The sequence below is a fragment of the Lontra canadensis genome, unplaced genomic scaffold, assembly GCF_010015895.1.
Source record: "Lontra canadensis isolate GAN:19392208 unplaced genomic scaffold, GSC_riverotter_1.0 scaffold110, whole genome shotgun sequence".
Classification (NCBI taxonomy): Eukaryota; Metazoa; Chordata; class Mammalia; order Carnivora; family Mustelidae; genus Lontra; species Lontra canadensis.
The window spans coordinates 786,320-807,066 of NW_022631104.1; the positions used below are offsets into that span (position 1 = coordinate 786,320).

A 20,747-nucleotide genomic window follows, 5' to 3' on the forward strand; every position below is an offset into this window, starting at 1 on the left:
AGTCCCAGCCCTGATCTGTAACAGAAACTTAATTTCCAAAAGTCCTCGCAGTCAGGAGCTCCCACTGACAGAAGTGGGTCCGCACCAGCCCCCGTGAACCTTCGAGTGTGTGTTCCTGCCCCGGGCTGGAGAGCCATGCGGGCCCACGCGGTCCAGGGAGGCATTTGTATGAGAGAGCACGTGGTTCCGGGTCACCTGTGACCTCAGCCCGTGCTCCACAGCTTGTGCCTGCACGACCTGCGCCTTAGAAGAGGTCGGGGGTGCAGAAGGCCCATCGGGGGCCCCAAGGGGTGGGTGGTACGGGCTGGGGGACACAGGACCACGCCCCGACTCTGATGTTACCCCCGCAGCGGATGCCCTGCGTGCCCACAGCCCCCTCTTCCTGGAAGGCAGCTCACGGGACAGCCCGCCGCTTCCGGATGCCCCCTCCTCGTCTCCCCAGGGCCTGCGGGCCCAGCAGCCGGAACGGAGGACGAGCCAGGACAGCTCCCATAGTGAGAGCTCGGCGTCCTCGGACAGCCTGGCACCAGTGGGTGCCTCCCACGGTGAGTGAAGGTCCTCAGGGCCCCGCCTGGTCAGAAGTCGAGGGGGCCTCCCCAGGGCAGCTGTAGAGGGCAGGTCAGGAGCCGCAGAGGAAGTCCAGACTGAGCCCTGAGCTCTGGGCCTGGACAGGGCCCTGTGGACCGAGCCCTGGCCTAGACTGACCTCAACCCCAGCCCGAGTCCTCTCCCCGGCGTTCCGTCTCCACACTGGGCGTCCCTGCATCCCGGGATGAGAGCGGACGTCTCTGCGGGGCCGGCGCCCACCGCCAGGGACCCATGTGCAGCCCCCGCCCTGGGGGCAGGTGGGCGAGGGGCTGCAGGAGGCTGGGGGCTCAGTGCTTTGGGCCCACACAGCCCTGTGGGTCAGTCGGGACCCAAACAGGCCACTCTGTCCTGACCCCACTGTCGGGCCCACAGTCACAGCCAGGTGGTGGGGCGCCAGGCGCATCGACTACGCCCTGTACTGCCCCGACGTCCTGACAGCCTTCCCCACGGTGGCCCTGCCACACCTCTTCCACGCCAGCTACTGGGAGTCCACGGACGTGGTGGCCTTCATCCTGAGACAGGTGCGGCGCCCCTTCCCGGAGGGCCCATCCTGGCGCATGGGGGAGGGCTACCTTGCTGGCCACCCTGGGCTCCGGAGCTGTCAGCCAGGCCCGGGTCATGCGGTCAGGCAGTGGGTCGCGGGACGAGCACGGGCTTCAGGTCGGTGCTTTCTAGAAAACGCAGGAGAGAGTACCTGGGAGGACGTCCCTGTCTTCTGACACGGAGATGAGTGGTCAATGGCTGCTCCTCCAAGGGCCTCGGTGTCCTTAGAGAGGCTGGGAGCCGGGGGCGCCCGTGTCCACGAGAAGCCACGGCTGGGCTTGGGCAAGGGAGGGCGACCCGCCGACGGGACTTGTCAGGGGGAACCCGTGTCTGCTGCTTGGTGGGCCAGGGAGCTGGAGCCCCGCTGTGAGGCCAGCCTGGGAGCCCAACTGGGGGACGGCAGCCGGGGGCTGGCGTGCGGTGCCAGGGGCCGCTGGCTGTGACGGAGGGGAGCACCGGGGGGTGGCTTCTAGGTTTGGGGAGGAGCAGGGCCAGGCTGGGATGCGGGAAGCCAAGTCTGAGGTCTGGACCTGGAGGAGGGGGTGCCGGCCAGGGACTGGGGTCTGGAGCTCGGGGCAGACGTGGATGACACGTAAGCCAGTGATGGCACGGCCCCCCAATTCCCGCATGTGCACTGCCCCACACCCGGCAGCTCTCCCCCTCCAGCGGGGTGTCTGCCAAAGCAGCCCAGCTCTGAGCGCACCTACCTGGGGGCCCCGTCCGATCCCACAGGCTGGGGGTTTGGCCCCCCCAGGCTGCCAGCCTTCACAGGAACGAACCCCAAGTGCAGGCTGTCGCCAGGGCTGGACAAGATCATCCGGCAAGCCTGCCTCGGGTTCGATCAGGTCACAAGAGCGGCTCCCAGACCCCAGAGAAACCCTTTACTCATGGGATTGTCAGAGTGCCGGGCACGACTCGGGAACAGTGGGTGGAAGAGGGGCTCAGGGCGACGTGCGGGACAGGGCAGAGCCACCGTGCCCCACCCAGCACCACTGTCCCCAAATCTCCATGCGTCCACGACCCAGAAGCTCTGCAAACCACCTCCTTCTGGGTTTCCGTGGACACCTCCCTCCCCAGCAGGACTGGTCAAGTCAGTGGCTGCTGCTGACTGATTCGACCTCCAGCCCCAGCCGTAGGGGTGGGACTGGGGTTCTCCCGGCCACCGGCTCCCCCCTAAGTGGGGCCCAAATGCCCCTCACTAACAAACAAAGGACAGTCTCTCAGCATTCAGGAGATGGCAAGGATTTAGGAGATCTGTGTGGAATCGGACAAAGGCCAGATCTGTGGTCACGTGCCCCGGATACAAAGGGAGTCCCCTGGGGAGGGAGCCTGGGGTCTGGAGGACAGAGGATGGAGGACGGTCTGGGAGGGCGGGGCAGCAGCGGAGGGGAGCAGGCCTCTGAGCAGGGGCAAGGCGCAGTCAGGGGCCTCCTGGAGAACAGTGCTGGGGCCTGGGGCAAGCCTGCCAGCTGCAGGTGCAGGAGGGAGGTGGGGCGGGTGGGAGCCTTGCATGGGGTGAGTGTTTCATGGGGTGTGACTGTGGGGGCCACGGAGAGACGCCACGGTTCTGGGAGGCACAGAGGCCATCCTCAGGACGGGCACTGGAGGCAGCATCTTTGGGGGCTAGAGAACACGCCTGGTGGGGTGGGGCCAAGCAGGAGGGCTGCATGGGGAGCACGGCGGGAGCAAGGCGCAGAGCGGGCGAAAGGGGCCCCAGCCAAGCCCCTGAGAGACCTGGGGTCCTGGGTCCTGCCGGGTCCTGCTGGGTCCTGGGGCTCCCAGCCCCCCTGAGTGTCCCAGGCCGTGGAGTGGGCCTGACGCCCCAGACAGAGGGAGCCAGGCGGCCCGGGCTGACCTGGAGCCCTGTTCCCTCGCTGTCCATCAGGTGATGCGCTACGAGACAGTGACCGTCAAGGAGAGTGCGGGCCTCGACCCCACAGCACTGAGCCCCGCCAAGCCCCGGGAGAAGTGGCTCCGCAAGCGGACTCAGGTCAAGCTGCGGGTGCGTGCATGGTGGCCGCCGGGAGCGGGGGCGCGGGGGCCTGGGCTCCAGGGGCAGCTGGGGTGGTGGGGAGATGCTGGCTCCGGAGGAGTCGCTGGAGGTGTAGCCTCCGTAGGTGTGACCTGAGTCAGAGTGCTGCCCACGACCGTGGGGCTCGCCCCCCGAGCATGGCCTGCTGTGGTACTTCCACGACAGAGGGAGAGGAAGAAGACGGAGAAAAGGACTCTCAGGCCAGGCCGCACAGGGCTTCGTGAGCAAGAGTCACCTCTGCGGGGTGTTGAAGTATGAATAGGAGTTTGGGAGGCATAAGTGCACGTGCCGACTCGGCCAACGGTCCTCGAGTGTGGGCGTGGCCACTGTTTCCCCTGCGGCAGGGAGCGTGGGGCCTAGGGCAGAGCCCCTGCCCTGGTGGGCCCCTCGAGTCTGGTGGGAACATCGGCTGTGCACCCTGAGAACAGTCCTGAGGGCAGGAGGTGATCGGCGCTGCATGGACCGGCCGGTTTTGTGAACGCACATATTGAGCCAGAGCCACGTTTGACACCACGTGTACACCTGCACGGCTCCGTGGACCTCGGCGAGGTCACCGACATGTGCAGACCTCACTGCCGTCCGTTCTGGGACACACTCATGGACTCGGGGGCAGACCCCTTGCTCGTGCCCCTCAGCGCACCGCGCCCCCAGTGCCACTGTCTGTCGATTCCGCCCGCCTCTGTGTGTGGGTCACACAGCGTGCTGTCGTCCGCGTCTGGCTTCTCTTGTGGGGCGTCCGGGTTCCAGGCGTCTCCATGGCCAAGCAGGCGGCTGAGCCGTCTCCCTCGCAGGGACACACCCGTTGACCTGTTCGCCGGCTGCCGGGCGTTCTGGTCTGCTGGGAGCGATGCTGCCGGCCTTCGGCGGATACGTGTTCTCACTCTGGGGGTGCAGACCCGGCAGGGAAGGGTGGCTCGGAGCGGCAGCTGCCGTCTGTCTGTGGGAGGAGCCGGCAAGCTTCTCCGAGGAGACTGCACAGTTTTGCACCCTGTGGAGTGGGGGGCAGCGATGAGGGGTCCCGCCGCCCTGGCAAGTGCACCTGGGGTCTCCTGGTGGCGTGGCTCTGCGTTCCCCGGTGATGGGCAATACGAGCATCTTCCATGGTTTATTTGCACGATCGACTCTTCCCCCTCGAGTGTTCTTGCGGGGACCTGTGGCGACTGTGTCTAGCTCAGGATCCTGACTGCTTCCTCCACGCGTGCCCGGCGCCCAGCGCAGGGACCCATTTCCACGAGGGGCCTGCCGCTGAATCGCATGCAGACCCTGTGGGGGAGGGGGGGAGAGCCGTCTGCGGAGGGCTTCCTGGCGAGGTGCTGGTGCTGGGCTGGCCTTTGGGCCACGCAGAGTTGGGGCGCCAGGGTGAACCATGACTGGGCCGGGAGCAGCGGGACACGCGCTAGAAGGTTCACACGGGGTCAGCTCAGGATTGGGACTGCATCCCTGGGCGCAACAAGTCCACGGTGCTTTCCAAAGAGGGTTGGAGGGGAGCCCGGGCAGGTGTGGGGAGAGCTCTGGAGGGGGACGGTCACCGGCTTGAGAGATTCAGGTCTGGGAGCGAGGCCGGGTGTGGTGGGTGGGCCAGGAGGCCTCGGAGCCGCAGGGTGAGCAGAAGCCACAAGTGCAAGGACAGGGACGGCGGGAGGTCACAGACGAGATGACTCGGTGTCCAGGATGCCCCGGAGTGTGGTGCAGGCTCCCGCGGCCTCCTCACGCGATGGCCTCCTCACGCACTCCCTCCGCTCTGGCCCATCCCCCCGTCCCAGTAAATGGCTGGGGGATGTGAGCCGGGACCCGGGAAGGAGGACAGTCAGGGGACCGGCCGCTGCCATGCAGGACGGTCAGGAGCAGAGCGAGCTCGTCTGTCCCTGAAGACAGCGTTGGGGTCCATGGGCCTGTTTCTCAAGGGTCCCGTGGACCCTGGCTCAGAAGGTCTCCCGGGAAGGCATGGTGCAGCAGGGACACATTACCCTGGCCATCCCAGGGACGGTGTCAGGAAGAAGCCAGCCCCGGCTGAGCCTGCTCTGTTCTTCCAGAATGTGACTGCGAACCACCGGGCCAACGATGTGATCGCGGCCGAAGACGGCCCCCAGGTCCTGGTGGGGCGCTTCATGTACGGGCCCCTTGACATGGTGGCCCTGACCGGAGAGAAGGTACGGGGTCCACGCTGCCCCTCATGGGCTGCATGTGGCAGGAGGGGCGGGGGCTGGTGGGGGGGGTGCTGACTGCCTGTGGGGGGAGGTGGGAGCCGGGAGAAGGTCTCAGAGGGGAGCCAGGGAAAGGCGGGACCCCGGTGGGTCTGAGAGGCGGGCGGGGCACTAGGCGGAGGGGGCAGCGGGTGGAGAGTTCCCCGGCCAGGCCCTGGGCCCTGGGCCCTCCCCACCCCGGCCTTCAGGGAGTCCCGACCCTCCGCCGTGGGCAGGTGGACATCCTGGTGATGGCGGAGCCGTCCTCGGGCCGCTGGGTGCACCTGGACACCGAGATCACCAACGGCAGCGGCCGGATCACGTACAGCGTGCCGCGGCCCCGGCGCCTGGGGGTCGGCGTCTACCCCGTGAAGATGGTTGTCAGGTGAGACGCCGCACGGCCCTGCCAGCTGGGCCGTCTGGAGGTGGAGGCCTCGGGGCACCCTCCCGCGGGCCTGTGCCCGTCCGTGGGGAGAGAGGAGGACGGACGGGGCCGCCAGCCAGCTTCCTTCCGACCCCGGCCCCAGACTGAGCTCTGACCCCAGCTGCAGGCTGACCTCGGGCCTCAGGCTAACAGCTGACTCGGACGCACGGCTGACCGCAGGCAGGTGCCTTGTAGGGGCGACCAGACCTTCGCGACGAGCTACCTCACGGTGCTGCCCCGGGGCATGGAGTGCGTGGTGTTCAGCATCGACGGGTCCTTCGCCGCCAGCGTGTCCATCATGGGTAGTGACCCCAAGGTCCGGCCAGGCGCAGTGGACGTCGTCCGGTGAGTGCTCCTTCCCCATAAGGGGGCTGTCCTGCGGTCGGGGCAGAGGCCTGCAGCCCGGGGAGATGGCCGTGTGCTCTCTGGGCGGGGAAGTCCTGGTCTCAGGGACTCAGGGTCCCCTGGAAACGCCCTGCCGCTCGCGGACCCCAGCTCCCCGCTCCCTTGCAGTGTCCGCCCATCCCTGCAGCGGGTCAGGCCTGGCCTCCAGGCTTCCGACCCCGGTCAGGATGGTCCAGACGCGATCTGAGTATTTGGAGCGTGTCTGGCTGCGAGAAAGGGCTCTGCGTTTAGTAGCCAAAAATAACCGTTCGCCTTTCCATTTCTCGTGGTTCTGTGGGCTGCCCGGGCTCTGCCGGGATGTTGTCACATGTCCCCGTGACTCTCAGCCAGGTGGCTGTCTGGGCTGGGGTTCATCTGCGGTCCCCTGGGCTGGGGTCCCACGTGGCTTCTGTACTCATGTGAGCTCCTGTTCCTTGGCGGGGATCGCTTGCTCTCTGTCCACGTGGTTGCCCCACCGTGGCTGGTCTCCTCAGCACCAAGGGGGAAGCTACAAGCCTTCTTATGACCCAGCCTTGGGAGTCAAGGTGACCTTCCCACTGTGGTCTGTGGGTTGTACGTAGTGGCAGGGTCCACCTGGACTCAAGGGGCAGGGACCACGTGCAGGTATGCATGTGGGACATGTGGCTCCCTGGGGGCCACCTCTCGAGCCCAGTAAATGCACGGCTGCAAGCGAAGTCAACAGTGGACACTCTCCTGCTGGGCTGGTGCTGCTTGGGAAGCTGGGAAGGCTTCCTGGAGGAGGGGGCCCTGAAAGGCAGGGTTATGCAGAGGAGAGGAGAAGAGGAAGCCACAGAAATTGCCCAGGAGATGGGTCAGCCACAGAGCACAAGGCTTATGGGCCTCAGCGCTGCCCTGTGTGTGGCTGGGGGGGATGGACACTTCGGGGCAGAGCGCTGGGGGTCCCAGGTGCACAGAGGAGGGAGACCTTCGGACACGACATGGGGAGCCAAAGGAGCAGTGGGGGTAGGTGTGTGAAGCCACATTAAGGATAGCTAGGAAGCTGCCCTGTGGCACACACCACGCCCGCACACCTCCCTAGGCGTGTCTGGGACTGGTCCCTATTGGCCAAAGGACAGCCCTCTGGGGCAGTGTCCACTCATGCCCCCACTATACAGATGGACACTGGGGTCCTGGGGGACTGCCCAGGTTGGGCTGGAGTTGGGGTGCTGTGAGCGAGGGCAGAGAACCCAGCTGAGGGGGAGGGTGGGTCAGATCCTGCTGGAAGATGAGGCGCTCAGGGACGGGAAGGGGGGACATGGGGACAGCGGGGACAGCAGGGCAGGCAGAGCTGGCTTGTCTCTGTTAGGAAACGTGAGTGCCATCAGAGGCCCCTGGGAGAAGGGGACAGGAGCAGAGGGGGCAGCAGTGGGGATCAGTTTGATCGTGGGCATGTGCCTGTGGGCCATCTGGGAGATGTCTGGTACTTCTGGGACTTTGGAATCCTTCCCCCTGGTTCTCCTGGGGTCTCCTCAGGAGGGCTGTGGGGTGGGGGTGGGAGCTGGGGGGGCTGGGTTCTGCGGGGGGGCTGTAGGGAGGCTGCAGGTTGGAGGTGGGACAGCAGGTGGGAGAGTGGGTGGGGGCTGGGGGCCACAGGTGGGTGGGAGGGTGGGGTTGGGGGGGCTTGGGACTGCAGGTAGGGGATGGGGGCTGGTGGGGCCGGTGGCTGCAGGTGGGAGAGTGGGGGCTGGGGGCTTGGGGGCTGCAGGGGAGAGGGTGGGGAAGCTGGGAGGGCTGGGGGCCACAGGTAGGTGTGTAGGGGCTGCAGGCTGTGGGTCTGGCCCGGGCAGAGGTGGGCGGGGAGCGTGGCAGCTGCAGGCTCCGGGGTTGGACCTGTGTGCCGTGCGCCCGCAGGCACTGGCAGGACCTGGGCTATCTGATTCTGTACATCACGGGCCGGCCAGACATGCAGAAGCAGCGGGTGGTTTCCTGGCTGTCTCAGCACAACTTTCCCCAGGGCATGATTTTCTTCTCCGATGGGCTGGTGCACGACCCCCTGCGGCAGAAGGCCATCTTCCTGCGTAACCTCGTGCAGGAGGTGAGTCCCCGAGGCCGGGCAGGGGCGAGACTGGACCCCGGACGCTGCCGTGTGCTCCTCCCCTCCGCCCTCCGCCTACAGCCCACGCCTGGGTGCAGAGCGCATCCGTGAACCTCGCCGTGAGCCGGCATAACTCGGCGTGGTGGGTGCTGTCCGTGGGGGCCCATGAGGACAGCCAGGCTCCCTGAGGCTCGGTGACTCGCCCACAATCCCAGAGTCCCACGTTTCCACCTTTATCTCCTGCCCCCAAGCCTGAACTCTTGTCTCTGTGCCTGGTTACTCATTCAGTGGACACCTCAGTGGCTGCTTTGCTCCGTCCGGGTCCTGCTTCGGGCCACCGAGCTCTGCTCTCCTTCCGGCACTGTGAGCCGGGGCGGTCCTCGTGGTGGGACTCAGGCCCCAGCAGAACGTCCCCGGGGAGCTCCTTAGACAGGAGCACGCTCTGCCTCTCCCTCCTGCATCAGACACAGCACACGGGGCCTGTTCTGTACTCGGAGAGACCCTGATGGAGAGCGGCCCAGGGCTCAGGGTACCCACAGCCTTTGTCTGTGGACCCATCCTAAGAATGTAGTTTTTGTAGTTTTCGTTGGTTAGGGGAAAATCCAAAGGAGAATCATGGTTCATGGTGTGACGAGGACGGGAAACGCAGATTTTGGTGCCGGTAAACACCGTTGTAGTCAAGCGTGTCTGTGTTCCTTGCTTACACGGTGCTCACGCTGGGCACAAGTGTGCAGAGCCTACGACACTTACTGTCTGGGCTTTTACAACCAGGCCTGCCAGTCCCTGATCCAGAGGAAGAAAGACAGGTAAACTGACAGCCTCGTGGTCCACCATGAGCACAGGCCTCTTGGCAAGGAGGACGGATGTGGCTTTGCCTGGGGAGGGCAGAGAGGGCTTCTAGGAGGCGGCACATTCTGAGCTGAGTCCTGAAGCGAGAGTGTGAGTTTACCGAAGAAACAGCCTGTGCAAAGGCACTGAGGTAGACAGGAGCCTGAGATGTTCTCAGAGGTTTGTGTGTACAGGGTCAGGCCCAGGTCAAGCAGGACCAGAGGCCTGGAGGTCATCAGAGTCCTGAAGGTCATCAGGAGCCTTGAAAACCTTGCAAACCAGGCCGACCATAAACTCTGCTGAGGGGAATGGTGAGCCATGGAAGGGTCGAAAGCCGGGCAGCAGCAGTGACTGAAGCATTGCAGAAAGTTCCCTGCACGGTCAGACAAATGAGAGGTGGGGAGGCCAACAAGGGCGAGGCTGGTCCGAATCCAGGGGGTGGCCTTGGGGCTGGAGAGTATGGCAGGGACCGTCGGGGACTCTGGCAGGGGAAGGGTCAGGTCCCAGGGGTGGTTGGGTGGGGGTGCACTCCCTGCTGGCAAGTGCAGGTGCAAGCAGGAGTGGGACCGGGCGGGGTTCCCCTCCCTGCGGAGAAAGCTCCTCGCTGGTTCACAGCTGGGGCACAGCTGGGGCACAGTCCTCCCCAGGGCTGGTGGTGGCCAGGGTGGGAGGTGGGACTTGGGCAGAGTTTTTCTGGGGGGGCAGGAGGAGGCTGTGGCACCAGAGCCAGGTGGTCCCCTAGCCCCTAGAAGTGGGAAGGTGGACCCCGGAGCAGTTCTGGGGACGGTGTGAGGGAGGAGGAGGGGCCCAGGCCCGTGAGGGCTGAAGCTGTGAGTGACTGGGAGGAAAGTAGTGGGCGAGGTGTGGGGATGGGACCTTCAGAGCCCAGAGAGGCTGTTCTGAGTTCAGTGCCGGAGGCCACTATCCTTGAAGAAGGCAGGGTGGAGGCCCAGGCGGTCGCTGGGCTGTCCCCAGCGATGGTGGGATCAGAGTGGGGGCTCAAAGCGAGCAGTGTGAGGGTGGGCGTCTCCAGGGGTGGCCAGACCTGGAGCCGGTGGACACTGCAGTCCAGGCTCCTGTGGACGGCACAGGTTGCGGGTCAGGGCCAGACAGCATGGGCCTCCAGTCCTGGCCCCGCGTCCCCTGACGCCCCGTCCAGTGGGGTCCGCAGGCCCTGGGGTCCCGACTTCCCCTGCAGCTGGCTTGGTGCAGGACGGGGCGGAACGGGCGGCTCCTGCAGGGGCTCGCCCTGGCGCGGGGTGAAGCGGCCGGGCCTGTGTTTCAGTGTTTCATCAGAATCAGCGCGGCCTACGGCTCCACCAAGGACATCTCGGTCTACAGCGTGCTGGGGCTGCCGCCCTCCCAGATCTTTATTGTGGGCCGGCCGGCCAAGAAGTACCAGACCCAGTGCCAGGTGGGGCGGCTGGGCGGGGCCTGCGGGAGGGTGTGGGGCTGGGCGGGGCCTGCGGGAGCGCGGTCGGGGGAGGGGGGCGGCGGCGTAGGCGGCTGATGCTTCTCTCTGGTCCGTAGCCCTTCATTCGTTCCGCCCGCGCTAGTGGGTACGTGCCCGGGACCAGGCGCCGTGTGGGGCGCAGGGGGTGGACTCAGGTGTCCCCTCATCCAGCCCAGCGGGGTAGAGGGAACGTAGAGGCCTAATGCATGACAAGGAGCACGAGGTGGTGGCCCCCTAGGGAGGAACAGCTAAGACGGGGGCGGGGTTGGTTTTCGGGAATTTGGCGAAGGACTTGTTCAGGAAAGGCCTGGGGTCTGAGGAGCAATGGCGGCAGAGGTCGGGGGTGACAGCAGGGGCCCCAGCTTCCGGGGGAGGCAGGGCCTGGCTCACAGCCTCTTTCTGGCCCGGGTCAGCAGGCAGGTGCTGCCCTCCCAGGGACTGAGAGCAGGTTGGAGGAGGAGGGGATTGAAGGGAAGGTGATGATCCCCTGGGACGTGGGGTGTGACAGCGACCAGCAGATGCGGGCCAGAGATGGCGCCCCCAGGGTGGGACCCGGGTCAGAGACGGTGTCCCGCCCAGAGGGGGAACCGAGGCGGGCTTCTCCGGCTCTGATGCACACACCCGTCCTGGGGGCTTACCCAATGCAGATTCTGACTCTGGAGTCCCAGTGGGGCTGAGATTCTTCTGCTTGGTCCTGCAGCTGCTGCTGTCTGCAGCCCACTTTCTGGGGAGCTGGGGTCTGAGGACCCAGTGGGGGGGTGGGCACTGCGGGGGCCAAGACCTGATGGAGTTCCGTGGGGTAGGGGCTGGGTGATGGGACAAACTTGCATTTGGGGGGTTCAGTGGCAAGCGACAAGGATGGGGGCCTCCCCCCGACCCCGATCAAGAATCCGGAGCTCTGGTGCGCCCCACGGGTGCAGATGGAAGGGCTCGGAGGCCGGGCAGGGAGCTGTGCGCGTTGGTGAGCTCCCTGTTCCCGCCAGGCTCCACGGCGAAGCTGGAGACCGTGCTAGGGCGGTGCGGGGTGACACTGGCGGTGGCAGCACAGGGCCCCTCCCGCCTGACGCCTGTCCCCCCGCCCGCCCCTGCAGTTTCTGAGCGAGGGCTACGCCGCGCACCTGGCGGTGCTGGAGGCCGGCCACCGCTCGCGCCCCAAGAAGAACAACTCGCGAATGGTCCTGCGCAAGGGCAGCTTTGGCCTGCACGCCCAGCCCGAGTTCCTGCGCAAGCGGAACCACCTGCGCCGCACCATGTCCGTGCAGCAGCCCGACCCACCCGCCAACCCCAAGCCTGAGCGGGCACAGAGCCAGCCCGAGTCTGACAAGGACCACGAGCGGCCCCTGGCCGCGCTCAGCTGGGCACGCGGGCCCCCCAAGTTCGAGTCGGTGCCCTGAGGGCCGGGCTGTGTGCAGAGCAGGGGGGCCCTGCCGGCTGCCCGCGGGCTGGGAGGGGCTGCTGCTCCCCGAGATGGGCCTTTTCCTGCTTTTTCCTTCCCGTGTCTGTCCAGCAGTGTCCAGCCAGAGCGGGGAGGGACCTGCCATGCCCGGGGGGGCTCCCCGGGCCACGAGGGGGAGATCCCAGGGTCTGTGTGCAGCCGCGGCTGCCTCCCTGTGCGGTGCCCGTGACCGCAAGCCCAGGTCAGGGCTGGTGTGGGTGTGATCCTGGGGAGTGGGCCTGCCTGGAGCAGGAGGGTTGGACGGAGTTGACCATCCTGCGGGGTTCCCACGGCTTTGGAGGTGCCGGGCAGGGAGGGGAGAAGCCCCCAGACCGGGGGCCAGTGGCCCCTGGCAGGCACGGCTTTCTGGCTGCCTGCTGGAGGGGTGAGCAGCACTGGCGCCATCCTTCTTGTCGCATCCCGGGTCACCGTCTTGGGCCTCCTGGCTTTCCTGGGGCCAAGTGGCCACTTTCTGGGAGTGAGAGGATATCCCCTGGATCCTCCTGTGTTTGCAATGTCTGTCCAGGGCCTTGGGGGGTCGGGGTCTGGTGCTGACGGTCTGTCCTCCTGCGGTTGTCCATAGTCCCCGTCTTGTCTTCGGTATTGTTACCATTCTCCTGTGGCCCATGAGGACAGTCATTCCTCTTCCCAGGGCCCTGCCTGGCGCCCTCCCCCGTGAGGCTGCAGCCATGAGCTCTGGCCCAGCTGGGCTGGCTGTGAGACCTGGAGCCCACTGCTTGCCCTCTCTAGGCCTGCCTTCCATATGGGATTGGGTGGGTCTCTCTGCTGAGACTGGTGCGGGTTTCTGATTCCTGGGCTGTCTTGCACTTAGAGCTACACAAAGCCTGGTGTGCCCCTTGCACGCAGCCTGAGGGGGGCTCTGGGGGACCCTTGTGGGCACCCAGCACCCCACCAGTTCACAGGAAGCCCCTGGGAGGGGGATGGGGATGGGAAACTGGGAAGGGCTCCCTGCTCCATGGGGTAGCTTGCTTTCCACTGCTGCCCAAATCATGTGTCCTAGGAACAGGGACATCCCCCCGAGGGCACTGATCTGACTCGCCCTCCCCACCTCTGCTCAGACTGATTCTCACTCTTGGCTCCTGGAGGGCACAGAGCTGAGACCCAGGCATTCTGGGGGTTCATGTGATTTTGGCTCAAACTGTTGTATTCTCTTTGCTTCCGCCTGCCACTCTGCTGGGTTTGGTGCCCTCACCCTCCTGGATCATCCTCTGAGGTTGGCAGGGCTTGGCTCCCAGAGTGGGGGGCCCCTCAGAGCCTGCCCAAGGCATCCTGCTGCGAGCCCCTGCAGGGGACCTGGGTCTTCTGCACCCCAGCTGCTGTCCCCGTGGGCGCCGTGGCCTGCTTCAGGGCCCCCTCTGGCCGCCCCAGAGCTGGCTCAGCTCCTCCAGACAGGGCTGCGCCCCTGCCGGGCTGCCCCGGAGCCTAGACATCTGTGTCCGCAGCAGGCACCCACGTGGGCCCCGTGTCGCTTCCGCTCGGCGTCTACCTCTTACAGCTCCCGCGTGGCCGGCGTTCTCCCTGACAGCGGCTGCTGGCGGGGAGGGCTGGCACCGCCCTGTGAATTGCGGGGCAAAGCAGGCCTCCCGCTGGGACCGGAGGGGGCCGGGCTCCCAGCCCCCATCCCGCGCACTCCTGGACACGATTCTCTTCCAGCGCGGCAGACGCGCGCGCCCCACCTGCAGGGTGTCCTCCCCCGCCCGCCCCACCTGCGGGCAGCTCCCGCTCTGGCCCTGCCGCCCGGTGGTCCGCGGGGGCCACTTCTCCGTCCACATTCCATCCGTGGGGCGCTCCGCGAGGCCGCAGCGCGCGCGCACAGCCGTTTCCACCGTTTCCAGAACACGCGACGCCGCGCCCATCCCTTTCGCGGAACTACTGATGTGGGTGATACAGTCGTTCCGGGGAGCTCGGCCTTCTCTGTCCTGCGCGACCCCCGGGCTGGAAGCCAGAGAGATGGAGACAGAGACCGCGCCAGGACCCCGCAGGGAACCTGCATCCCGTGAGCGGGGCTCCGAGCGCTGGTCTGGAGCTGGGGTGGGGGACCGGGCAGGAGGCCACCCTCATCCTGTCCTGAGCTCGGAGGACTCGCGCCGGCGACGCTGAAGCCGGGCGCAGGCGCAGTGGGGTTCTGCGCGGGAGGCCCCCCCGCCCCCGCTTTCCCCGCGACTCCAGCCCACACGCGCCCCATGGACCAGCGGCCTGTTCTGTCGTGTCCGTCCGCTCCAGTCGGAGAGAAACAAAGCACCCCGTGGTGCTGTTGTCGGGAGGGGGGCCCTGCCTCTCCCCGGAGCCGTTCCGCGACCCCGGTGTGGCTGCTTTCCAGAGAACCCTTCCAGTTCCCGGTGCGCCCGCTCCGGGGGAGCCGGGATCCCCTCTTCCCGCCTGACCAAAGCTCCTCGTCTCCCCTGTGGCATGTTTGTTCTTCCCGACCCGGGGGCTGTCCTTGCCGCAGCGCTGCCTGCCGCCCTCCTCCGCCCTCTCCCTGCCGGGGGCGCGCAGTGCGCCCGGCCGGGCCGCTCTCGGCCATCATGCGTTTTCTTCGGAAGTTCGCGCGACTTCTCCCTGAGGCTCCACAAAACACGTGTTTCAAGAAGCCGACTCTTCCTGCGTCTGGGTGAATGGCCTCCTGTCTGGGCGCGGGGCGGGGCAGAGCAGGTGTGGACCCCGCATTCCGGGGGTGGCCGGGGGGTGGGCTCCCCGAAGCAGGGAGAGGCTCGTTCTACCACCTGAGAGGCGAGTCTGCGCCCCCGACGTGGCCTGCAGGCAGAGTGCGGCGCCCATTTTTAAAAGAAAGTCAGACACCGGAGCTGGTGGCAGCAGGTGCCGAGATGGCGCTGGTTCTGCTCGGAAGCGCCCCGGCCCAGCTTCGGTGCCCGCCCCGCCGGGGAGGGGCGCCCGGACCTCGGAGGAGCCTCGCGGCTTGACCCCGCCTTAAATAACCAATGTCCCGCCGATTCCCCGGGTTTGGGTGCCACGTGCTCTGGAAACCTATTCTCTTCCGCTCCGCCAAAAGAAACCACCCCTCTCTCCCTCCCTCCTCCTAGTCTTGGGGGAACTTTTGTAAAAATCACAGCTAGGGTCAGGTCCCTGAGCAGCAGTGAGGCCTGGCCGGGTCCTACTCTTGGGGCCAGGAGGGAACTCGGAGTCTGACCTCACCCTCGCTGGGACAAAGAGTGGCAGGTGACACCAAGGAGGGGCAGGACAGGAGCAGCCAGCTCGCGGGGGGCCCCCCACCCTGGGACCCCACTGTCTGTTTCTATTTGTTTACTCCGCCGGGGGCGGCCTGTCTGACCTTGTCTGTGGCCTGGCTGCTCCTCGGTGTGTGAGTCAGTGTTACCTGTGCGGGATGGTTGTGCTGAAAATGGTTTCTCCCACTCCTCATGGCTGCCTTGTACAAAATCCGTTAGAGAACATGTAAAATACCAGATTTCTAACCAGACCCACGCCTAGCACTATGGAGTTCAACCATTTTTACAAACTGGTCTTGATTTTGATGTGAGCTGGTTTTTAACTCTCAAATGTTGTCACTGAAATAAAAACCTGATTTGCCTTTAAGGTGTTCTTGGTCCTGAGCAAAGCTGAGGGATGTTTTCTGTTCCTCGTTCCCTGCCCCCCGAGCTGGGGGCTGGCGGCTTGGCCGGGGAGGATGAGGGGAGCCCAGCCCTGCTGCCTCGAGTGGGGTGTGCGTGTCTGTGTGTGCAACACAGAGAACAGATGTCACAGAGGCAGAGCCTTTATTATGAAAATCATCGTTATCTCCAGAGAAGTCAACTGGTAGTTTTTTTTGAGTAAAATGACAAAGCAGATTTCTTAAATAATTTGCCGACAGCAGAAATGGCCGCTGACCAGTGCTACCCCTCCCTGCACACTCATGGTACCCTGTGCTGGGGATAAATAGGGATCTGTGGGCCCAGGGGCTTGGGACTTGGGGGAGGGGTTGGCACGGGGATGGGAGCCAGGGTCCCTGGAACTGGTCAGTCCAGGGGCTGATTTCTCAAAGGTCTGTCTCCTGGGCGCACAGCTCAGGGTCCCCCAGGACCTCTGCTACCCGGGCTTCCCATTGTAGACGCAGCCACAAAGTGTGGGGTGAGTTTCCAAGCCCAAAAGGGGAGGTGAGTGAACCACCCTAGCCTCTCCCCACGTGATTCTCCGGCTGGGGTGGGCGGTCAAGGACAGAACCAGATGTAGCCAGGGCAGGAGCCGGGCCCCCCCCCCAGCAGCCTCCACCTGGGTCCTTGTTAACAGTGGCCCCAGGGCCGTCCTCAGGAGCTCGGGGGGACACACGGATCCTGGTGTGAGGGCGCGGTGGTCAGATGTGGCTTGCTTCCCACAATACACAGTTCCCTTTGTGCCCCCTCTGTGCTCAGAGCAGGGAAGTGGGAGCGCCATGGTCATCCCCCCAGAACCAGGAGCTGGAAGGTGGGCGGTATGCTCGGCTCGGTATGGGTCGGTGAGGTCAGCGGCTCTGGCTCCAGGCAGGCGGGACGCCTCACACACTCCCGGCTCTGCTGGGCCCATCAGCTCTGTGGGTTTTTCCAGAAAAGGCTCTGTTCGTGCACTTGTTTGTGCATGAGGAGGAGGAGGAGGAGGAAAGCCCAGGGAAGATGTTTGGGAGGAAGGCATTGTCTGCAGGCACGTCCTCAGTCGCGGATGAGAGAAACGGTCATGTCCGTCATGTTGCCACTAGAGATGGGAGGGCGGGAGGGACAGAGGCTGATGGGGCTGCGGGCTCGGAGGGGACCTCCTGCCACATACCAGAGCTGGCTGGGCCCCACCCAGGAGCCCATCATGGCCATTGTATGAATGGGGACTGGCCCCAAGCTGGGGCAGCTGCAGACTCAAGGCTTGCCTCCAGGGCCCTGAGCAGACAGGCCAGAAATGCCACCATGTCCACAGAGCTCTTCCCAATTCCACGGGCAGGCAGGAGAGGGCAGCCATGGGGAATGTTGGAGGAAGGGCGGGTCTTTCCTGGCCTGGGGGGGTTCCAGGTGATGGACATACATGGCACCAGGGCCCTGCGTGTTTTGTTCCCCTCACGTTAGAGATGAGCAGAGGGAGGTCCAGCGAGGGGCAGGGGTAGGCCAGGGTCACACAGCAGGACAGAACCAGGGGCAAAGAGGTCCCCCAGAAATGCCGGCTCACCTCTCTTCTGCCACAATGGCCTTGTCTAGCTCTTGGGACAGCTGCTGGAGATGCTGAAGTCCTGCTCCCACAGGCTCTAGGTCACTGTCAGACTCGCTGAAAGAGGGAAAAGCTACCCCGGTGACCCGTGGGAACCTGAAACGAGCCCCTCCCAAGCTGCCCTGGACTGGGGCGATGTCCAGGGGGCTGGGAACACCTTGTCCCAGACCCTCCCCCTGCCCCCTCCCCCGCAGGAGTGACACAGGCGAGCTTGGAGCACCTGGCAGAGAACAGAGGCTCGAGGCCCAGGTCAAGGGCAGGTGACCTTGCAGACAGGTCAGCCCTGCTGTTGCCCCCATGGAAACGGAGCCTCGGCCTCCAGCTGCCGTCTAGACTTGCTTCGGGCTCATTGGAGGCTCATGTCTTTGACGGATAGGGAAACTGAGGCCCTGGAGGACCTCCCAAGGCCCCCGGTTGGCAGGGGGTGGTGGTGTGGAACGCGGCTGCTGGCAGCTCCGGGTGCCCCTGGCAGCCACAGGAGGGGGCCCAGCTCGCGTCGGGGGGCCCCAGCACTGCCCCTCTTACCTGGGGGAGCAGAGGGGCTCTGTGGAGGAGTAGGGGCTGCGGAGGGCAGCCTCCCTCCTGGACCGCCACAGGGGGTAGGTGCGTGGGCCCCCACGGGCAGAGAGCCGGGGACTGTCCCTCTCCCATGGGTCCAGGGCCACGTAGGCAGGGGCAGCTCCGGACAGTCGGGGGCCCTTCTGTGCCCCCCTCCTCCTCCTCCTGGCTGTCACCTGGGTTTCCACCAGCCACTTGGTGCCACTGTGGCAGGACTCCTGGATTCTCTGTGGCGGGTGCAGGGAGAGGTGAGCGTGGCCATCGCCAAGGGGCGCTCTCCCGAGAGCCGCGATGGGACCTCCCGCCCCACGGCCTGCCAGCGGGCACAGACACCAGCAGCTCAGGGGCCTGGGAGAGGGGCGTGGACGAGCCCCTGGGAAACGGTCCTGATCCGCCGCAGCCACGGGGAGTGAGTACGCATTCACCCAAGTCCCTTCCGGGACCCGTAACGCCCCTGACTCTCCCAACAAAGCCCGGAGACTGGGCCTGCCACCTCCCACCCCCGACCGGCCCCTGGTCTCACCCAGTGGTTCACGCTGCACGCGGGTGCAGTCCTCTCTGGGCCAGCTGACAGGACACCCAAGGGCTCGGAAGCCGTCTGGGGCTCCTCACTGCCCACAGCAGCAAGTCCGAGCTCCAGGGTCTCCCGGACCCACCCGGCTTCTCTCCCCCCAGAACATCTGCCCCAGCAGAGCCAGAGGGCAGAGGTCAGAATGAGACCCGCGTTCCGTATGGCAGGTGGTGTGGCCGAGGGCCGACCGTCTCATTTCGTGTCTCTGAGCCCTGGGGGACAAATCCGTGCTGGGGCTCCTACAGACCAGACTGACGTTTGGCTCAGGACCTCTCAGTGGAAGGTCTGGGGATTTCGGGTCCCCAATCAGACCCCAAGGAGACGCCCGGCCCCATTCTCTCCTTGGGGGTGAGTCCATCCTCACGGTTTCTGTCCCTCCTGGGTGACACCTTCCCTCATTTTTGGGTGCCCTTCCCATCCTTGCTCTCCACCCTCTGGCCACACCCAGGCTTCCCCCCAGCTCTGGAGAGGGACTTACACTATGTTGCTTGCCTTACGGCCCCCTCCCGCTGCCCCTCTCCTGGGTGGTTCTGTGGTCACCTCGAGAAGCTTCCTGTGTTTGGTGTCCCCCATTACGCCCTTGCGTGTCACCCCACCACAACGCAGCTCTGGCCTCTTGCCATTGTGGGGCTTGGTTCCTCTGGACTGCTCACCTGTCCTCATTGGCTCTGCCTCCTCAGAGGGGCCCTGGGAAGCAGCTGTCTGGTGCCACAGAAGCCTGAGCTAAGGGACAGGTAATGCTGCCGGCCTTACCTGGGACACGGCACCCAGGGCGCTCTTAGCAGAGCGAGCCGCAGCCTGGAGGCCCTGCTGCCCTGGCCCGGGGCTTTCCAGGCGTTTCCAGGAGGGCCCTGCCCCGAGGTTGAGGCTGACAGCTCTCAGAGGCAGCCTTCTCTGGAAGTGTCTGCACAGGGAGCCCAGGGCCCCACCCGAGGTCTCCGGATGGCCAGCCACAGGCCGTGGCCCGTCCTCCTCCTCCAGCTGTTCCTGGTCCTGGAGTGGTGTCCGGCGCACTGAGGTCCCCACGCCCGGCCACTTGGAAGCCATCTGCCTGGCCAAGAGACTGTTCAGCCCACCAGATCCTGGAAGGAAGTCAAAAGGCAGGTCAGCACGGCAGCCCCCTTACCCTCCCTGGGCCCCACGGGCACAAGGCAGCCGGGGCTGGGTGTGGAGGCCCCTGGCAGCTGTGGGTGCGGGAAGGAGGGTGTGTCCTGGAAGAGAGGTCAGAGGCGCAGAGGAGGGCGGAGGATGGACAGGCAGCTCCGCCTGTCCTGCGGTCCCTGCCCGCCAGTGTCCACAGCACCCGTCTTCCATCCAGCTTCCTTTCGGCTCTCTGCCGCAAGCGGGGAGGCAGGATCGGCCCTTGCCGACCTCCCTGCGCCGGGGCCGCGTCCGACGCCCTTTGGCGAACTCGCGGGGGCCCGAGGCACTCCAGCCGCGCAACCTCCCCCCAACTCTCCTGTCTGCGTCTCGCAGCCCCCGACGGCCCCGCATGCGCGCCCGTCCTGCCCGGAGCCCCCCGCCCCGTCCGGTCCCGTGGGAACGGAAGCGCCACCGAGCCCCGGGCCGGACTCACCCGACAGCCCCCCGCGCCCCCCGCACGCCCCGCCGGCCGCTCCGCGCCCACCCCGCCGGTTTGAATCTCCGCGCGGGTCCGCCCCCGGCCCGTCCTCGCCGCTGACTGGCTGCGTCCGCGCAGCGCGGCCGCGCCCGGGATCCGATTGGACCCCGCGCTCGCGGCGGGGCTGCTGCCCTCCGATTGGCTGGCCGCCCGGTTCCCGCGGGAGGGGGCCGCAGCGGGGGGCCGCCCCTTTGTCTCCGCGGGGGTGGGCCCAGCCTGGGGCCGCCCCTTTGTCTCCGCGGTCCAGCGGCCGCGCGGGGGTGTCTGCCCGGAGCGCTCGCGGCTTCCCGCTCCCGCGTGGGTGTGTCCGTCTCCATCCCTTGCCCTGTGTTCCCCAAACGTGCCCCGGCACTCTGGACCTAGGAGACCTGGAGGAGGGGCCAGAGCAGGGTACCCGCCCCCCACCCCCCGCCCGCCCTCCTCCAGTCCAACCCCGCTCAGGTCGAGGCTTCCCCCAACCCCTGCATCGGCACAAGCTCCAAAACTCGCCCTTTGGAAAGCTCCTCCCTCTTTCGCGCGACCCCGGGGCCAGGCCGCGCCCCCCCAGCCCAGGCTTCCTCGCTGCGAGCTTCACCCACCCCCCCACCCCATGGCTCTGTCCCGGGCCGTGCAGCGCGCCCCCTCTCCGGCCGGTCTCCGTTGGCTCCCCAGCCCTTCCGCGTAGCATGGCCCTGGGCCGCGACAGAGCTGGTCACCCAGGCCTGGGGCTCAGGAATCTCCCAAGCCCGGGGCTCAGGAACCTCCCTCCCCGCAGCGGGGGGGATGGAGGGATGGGGGAGCTGCGCGCCGCAGGTGCTGGTATGCTCGCCGAGCCCTTCTGTGACGACCTCGCTGGACCCTCAGGGCAGCCTAGGAGTAAATGAGGAAACTGAG

General features: G+C 66.1%; 2 protein-coding genes across 3 annotated transcripts in view; one reads left to right on the forward strand and one right to left on the reverse strand.

Annotated features, from left to right (window-relative positions):
* PITPNM3 (PITPNM family member 3) overlaps window positions 1-11,884 on the forward strand; it is a 55,204-nt gene extending 43,320 nt beyond the window's left edge. The window contains 9 exon segments of the mRNA XM_032839841.1: window positions 351-545; window positions 960-1,108; window positions 3,016-3,132; window positions 5,196-5,312; window positions 5,582-5,730; window positions 5,965-6,114; window positions 8,026-8,209; window positions 10,323-10,451; window positions 11,582-11,884. Coding sequence (XP_032695732.1) covers window positions 351-545; window positions 960-1,108; window positions 3,016-3,132; window positions 5,196-5,312; window positions 5,582-5,730; window positions 5,965-6,114; window positions 8,026-8,209; window positions 10,323-10,451; window positions 11,582-11,884 — 1,493 coding nt within the window.
* A 4,509-nt stretch (window positions 11,885-16,393) lies between these two features.
* Window positions 16,394-19,858, reverse strand: PIMREG (PICALM interacting mitotic regulator). Of its 2 annotated transcripts, none has more exons than XM_032839844.1 (5): window positions 19,830-19,858; window positions 19,007-19,335; window positions 17,650-17,909; window positions 17,086-17,181; window positions 16,394-16,466 (listed from the first exon to the last, which is right to left on the reverse strand). In XM_032839844.1, the coding sequence occupies exons 2-5, from the start codon at window positions 19,298-19,300 to the stop codon at window positions 16,433-16,435; spliced, it is 684 nt and encodes a 227-aa protein (XP_032695735.1). In that variant the 5' UTR covers window positions 19,301-19,335; window positions 19,830-19,858; the 3' UTR covers window positions 16,394-16,432. The 2 variants fall into 2 exon arrangements, with proteins under 2 accessions (XP_032695735.1, XP_032695734.1); XM_032839843.1 differs by lacking the exon at window positions 16,394-16,466 and adding an exon at window positions 16,525-16,626.
* Window positions 19,859-20,747: the final 889 nt, after the last annotated feature.